The sequence below is a fragment of the Geospiza fortis genome, unplaced genomic scaffold (assembly GCF_000277835.1).
Source record: "Geospiza fortis unplaced genomic scaffold, GeoFor_1.0 scaffold66, whole genome shotgun sequence".
Taxonomy (NCBI): Eukaryota; Metazoa; Chordata; class Aves; order Passeriformes; family Thraupidae; genus Geospiza; species Geospiza fortis.
This window is the reverse complement of record NW_005054312.1, coordinates 4,191,022-4,195,818: the sequence shown is the minus strand read 5'-3', so window position 1 is coordinate 4,195,818 and position 4,797 is coordinate 4,191,022. Positions and strand designations below refer to the sequence as shown.

General features: G+C 41.4%; 1 protein-coding gene across 6 annotated transcripts in view; it reads left to right on the top strand.

Moving 5' to 3' along the window:
• Positions 1-4,797, top strand: part of TSPAN18 (tetraspanin 18) — a 120,083-nt gene that overhangs the window by 108,564 nt on the left and 6,722 nt on the right. For all 6 annotated transcript variants that reach the window (XM_031055749.1, XM_031055745.1, XM_031055746.1 and 3 more), the window contains 2 exons: positions 2,280-2,378; positions 3,987-4,166. In XM_031055749.1, the coding sequence (XP_030911609.1) occupies positions 2,280-2,378; positions 3,987-4,166 (279 nt within the window). The remainder of the gene's footprint in view (positions 1-2,279; positions 2,379-3,986; positions 4,167-4,797) is intronic.

Here is a 4,797-nt window from a genome sequence, read left to right as displayed (position 1 = left end):
TGCCACAACTGTGTTGTCAAAGCCTGTGTGAAGCTCTAGTTTTATCAGTAGGTCCTTTACTCCCTTCCAAATGGTTCTTGCCATAAAAGTCCAATGTGCACCAATCTCAGCAGGGCCAGTACTTGTTTCAGCTAGAGGAGGGCCCTGGGCATGGCAATAGGTCTGTCTTATTTCATCCTCCTTTGTCAGCAATTTTTTAAAACAGGAATTTTTTTATTTTTGGCCCCATTCTTCTGAACTTGAGATGCTCAGGATAAGCAGTTTAAGACCAACAAAATGGAATCAGTTATTTTCCTGGCAAATGTACTCTTCCAGCACTAGGCTTTGTTTTAGGCCAAGTGTTGTAAAAATCACACACAAACTCTGAACAATTTCCTCTGGGATTGCTGCTGTCAAAATAAAGGTTTCACTTTATATTTAAATTACTCTTTTGTTTTATACCCCAACAAAGGCAGCTGGCTGGGATTATTACCAGCAGTAATATCAGTTTCAAAGTGTGTGCTTCAGGAACAGATGAGCATCAAAAAAATGTGCTGCTGTCTGCAGGGTTGGGTGCTGCATGGATAAAGTGCTCAGAGAAAGGGAAGGAAAGGAGGACACTGAGGACATATTTCAGCATCTTCTAACCTCACCTTCCTTCAGTGCACCAAATTCCCAAAAATGCCATGTCCTCTGGTATTTTAATATTCAAAAGCAAAAAAAAAAAGTTAATATCTGTGCCGAAAAAGTAATTTAGGAATTAAATTATATAACTAATTAAAGGTAGTGAGATTGAGCTAATTCAAGTATTTCTGACAAAATTTTACCCAGTAGTGATGTAGTAATTACATTTGGCCTTTGTTTGTATTTGTAAAAGAGAAGCCAATATTAGGTGGTATTCAGGGTCTTTTTAAAAGTCACTACAGTGGGTTTTTTGTCCTTAAATTTTGTAATACAAATGAAACAGTTTTGTGCTTGTGCTTTTGTGCCCACCCATAGAGCTCATACATATGTATGTGTATGTGAGATATTTCACGTTGCATATCAAGAACCTGAAACCAGCTTGTAGCAGTCTCTGTTACTGTGTCAGCAGTGTGGTATGAACAACAGGGGGGAATAGAAAGGGTATTTTTCAGGCAGCTTAATTCCTGATCCTACAAATATGCAACATCACAGCAGTGCTGTTGCCAGCCAAGTCCAGCCCCCTTCACTGTGGCTTTTGCAGTGGCAGAAGATTTTGTCTGTGCGGATCACAAATGACAAGACATTTTGGAGAAGGGACCACACAAGTCCAGATCTATTGGGAATGTGAAAGAGGATTTCTTGAAGTTTTTGTCCTGAAGTGACAGAAAGGCAACAAGATTGAACTGGGATGTTCAGTTTAACATGATTATTAGGATTGTATGTTCACTATTTCTCCAGAGACTCATCCTAAGTAAATGTAATTTCAAGGTGTCTAACTTCTCGAGAAGACTCTGGAACAAATTGTTTGTGCATTTAAGCTGTTTTACTGTAAATATAGACAGGAGTAAATGAAATTCCAATAATTTATATTGTTGACTAAAGCAAAAATGTTTACATTATCTAAATATAAAGAGGTTTTTTTTTTCTTCATGTATACAGGTTAGTTTAGATAATCAAAAGCATTGTCAAGCAAATAGCATTTTTTTCTGATTCATAAGATGACTTGACTAGTTCCTATTAATGAACTTTTTTACTTTACAATTTCTATAAAGTTCCATGTTAAGGCTTCATTCTGCTTTCTCACATATTGAAGTAAATTCAGAGCAGTTCCCCTATTGTTAGTAGGAAGTTAACTGGTTTGACTGAAAAGTAGAGGGGAAAATCAAGCTTTGCTTGCAGACCTCATGAAGCACAGCAAGTCAAAATACAGTTTGGATGTGGATTTGACAATCTTTCTAAAATCTGGTTCAGGCCTGTTTCAATTTATTAAATACTTTCAAACAGTGCTGAAAATTAAAAAAACAAAACAACAACAACAAAAACCCCAAGAAAAACAAAAACCAACCAACATTTAAGTGTAAACATTATTTTAGAAGTACAGTTATAGTTTAGTCCCTGACTTTAATGAGTGACAGTTGTATTCAACAGGTACCCTTCACCCTCTACATAGATATGTCTCAGCCAATGGCTTTTTACATGTTTCTTCTCTGAAGTTTGCAAAAAAAAAACCACAAAAAAACAAAGAACACCCATCATTCAGAGAAGGGAGCTTTGGGAAATGTTTGAGAAAGGTCTTGGCAATAGCCTTTACATTTCCCCCTGTCTGTGCATTTCAGCTGACCAGAGAGTTCTTCACCAAGGAGCTGAAGAAGCACTACCAGAGGAACAATGACACGGACATCTTCTCTTCCACCTGGAACTCTGTTATGATCACAGTGAGTCAGACCACACCAGTCCCATTCTGCCCGTGGTCAGACAACAACACTGCTCAGCCCACACCCTCAGCTCTCCCAGGGTCAGCCTGCTTCAAGCATCCTGTTGTGTCCAGCCTAGCACCAGGGCTTGTGGTTGAAGGGATGTCATGGTTTGACACTGGCACAATGCCAGTGCCCCATGAAAATATACTTCCCTGGTGTTCGCTGTAAGATGTGACCAGGAAATAAGCAAAGCAGGCCTCTACCTTAGAAAAAAAAGTTTATTAACTAAACTACAAAAGGAAAAAAAACCACACACACACACACACGCACACACACACCTGCCCAGCTCGAAGCCGGGCAGGGGAGGCCTTGCCTCTTTGCTGGCCGGAAATCAAAGAAGGAGCCCAAGGGAGTGCTCTGCTTCTAACCCCTGTGTTCTCAGAGGCGCATCCACCCTCAGTGGCCAAGCCTGGTGTCAATTTAAAATCTGGACACCTATTGGCCTCTGGCCACTCCATTCCCAGAAAACCTGCTTCCTGTAAACCCACGACAAGGGAGGTGAGACTTTGGCTGGCAGTCAGTCTTTCTCAAATGGAGCTGCCACCAGTCCTGAGAGAGACACTCCTAGTGACTACACTGGGGTCACCTGATTTGCCGAAGCCTGAGGCATTGGAGTACTCTGTTTTCAAATATTGGGCACAGAGAGCAGTGGAGGTGTCTGCAACTGGGTATCACTGCATTTGCTCTGGGCCTTTCACCTTGCAGGCTGCTTTGAAATTATTCCCAGCCAACAGCAGCCAAAAGCTGGCATTAACTTGTGTTTTGTAGTTAACAGCAGCTTAGGCAGGAGTGTGCCTAATGATGTATTTTCACTACAGAAATATTAGCTATCAAAACTGACTTTGCTATTACACCCCTAATTGGGCAGGTTACAGGTCGACTGTCATTGGAACTGCAGTTGTTATTACCTACCACAAGGAATTCAATGTGTGTGTGTACACATGTGTTAGTGCTCTGTACACCCCATGGTGTATACCTTCAGGAGTGAAAAGCAAGATGTCAGCTTCTGCAGATGAAAAGTCAATTTTAATCTTAAAAGGAAAGGATGATTGCTGCCCTTCATGCTGATTCAGGACTTTAATAAAGACATTTCCTTTTGCTGACTGAAAGGAGACAGAGTCAGAGTATGACTTGAATCCTTAAAAAGCATCTGACTGGAATCCTAAAGAGGGACCTTACTCAAATCACCTAGCAGTGCCTTTGAGCAGCAATCCTGGCCATTAGCTATGGGGAGAAAGGGTGATTGGGAGACTGGATTGTACTGCTGGGTGATCTCAAGCAAGTCATTCTGGATATGCCCCAAAGCCCTGTGTAGTTTGCAGCAATATTCCCAGTAGCACCTTAGAATCTACAGTATGACACAGAAACACTGGGACTTCATAAAGCTTCAATGAAACAGAAGCTCCAAGGAACAAACACAACCCACTTCTTTGGAAGCAATGGCTGTTTTGTCCCTGCTTTGACTAAAACTTTGATCCCTACAGGAAAAAGTATTAGATTTCTCAAGTCTGCTTTGGGGGAAAAGTGTCAATTCTGTCTTCCTTTCTTCTCTGTGCCTCTCTCCAGTTTGCCTGCTGTGGAGTGAACGGACCAGAAGATTTTGAAGATATTCGTCACCTTCCATATTCCTCTTTGGAAAAGGCAACACCGGAGGCTTGCTGCCAGCGAGAGCTCCAGAGCCGGGAGGGGATGTTTGTCAACAAGGAAGCTTGTCTAGAAGGCATTGAGAGATTTCAGAACCGGCAGGTAAGGGAGGCCAAACACTAGGAGAAGGAGCTTCACAGTGGGCAGAGATGACTGTAGTGGTCTTGGGTAGCTGGTGAATCTGGCAGGTCCTGACTGTACCTCACATCCTAATTATACTGCTGACACCTTTTCAAGTGATGGCATATGGCTGATTTTGAAAATCTCCTTTCATTGCATACACTGCTAAGTCCATTTGTGCTGTATCATCAGAAATACAAATATTTTCCTAAGGGATTGAGAGGTAAGGTGGAAATTTAGATCCAGTTCTGTTGTGTTTACGAAGGTTAGAACTATCTCTGAGAAGTTAATTAGCAAGCCAGCACAGGTCAGGTAGGATGGGATGGAGTTGGCTCTTACTGGCTGCAGGAATGGTTCCAATTTAGTTCACAAAGACTCCTAATCAATATATACAATCAAAATATCAAGGGTTAAACAGCCACAGAAAACCATCTGTTTTCTAAGGAAGAGAATATTGGAAAGCTGCTTTTCTCTGCTTCTTTACTCTTTACTGCAGAAAAAGAGCATTTCATATAGCTGTCTTCCAGTACCTGCAGGGAGCCTACAAGAAAGCTGGAGAGACTTTTTACAAGGGCATGTAATGATAGGCCAAGGAGGAATTGCCTTAAACTGA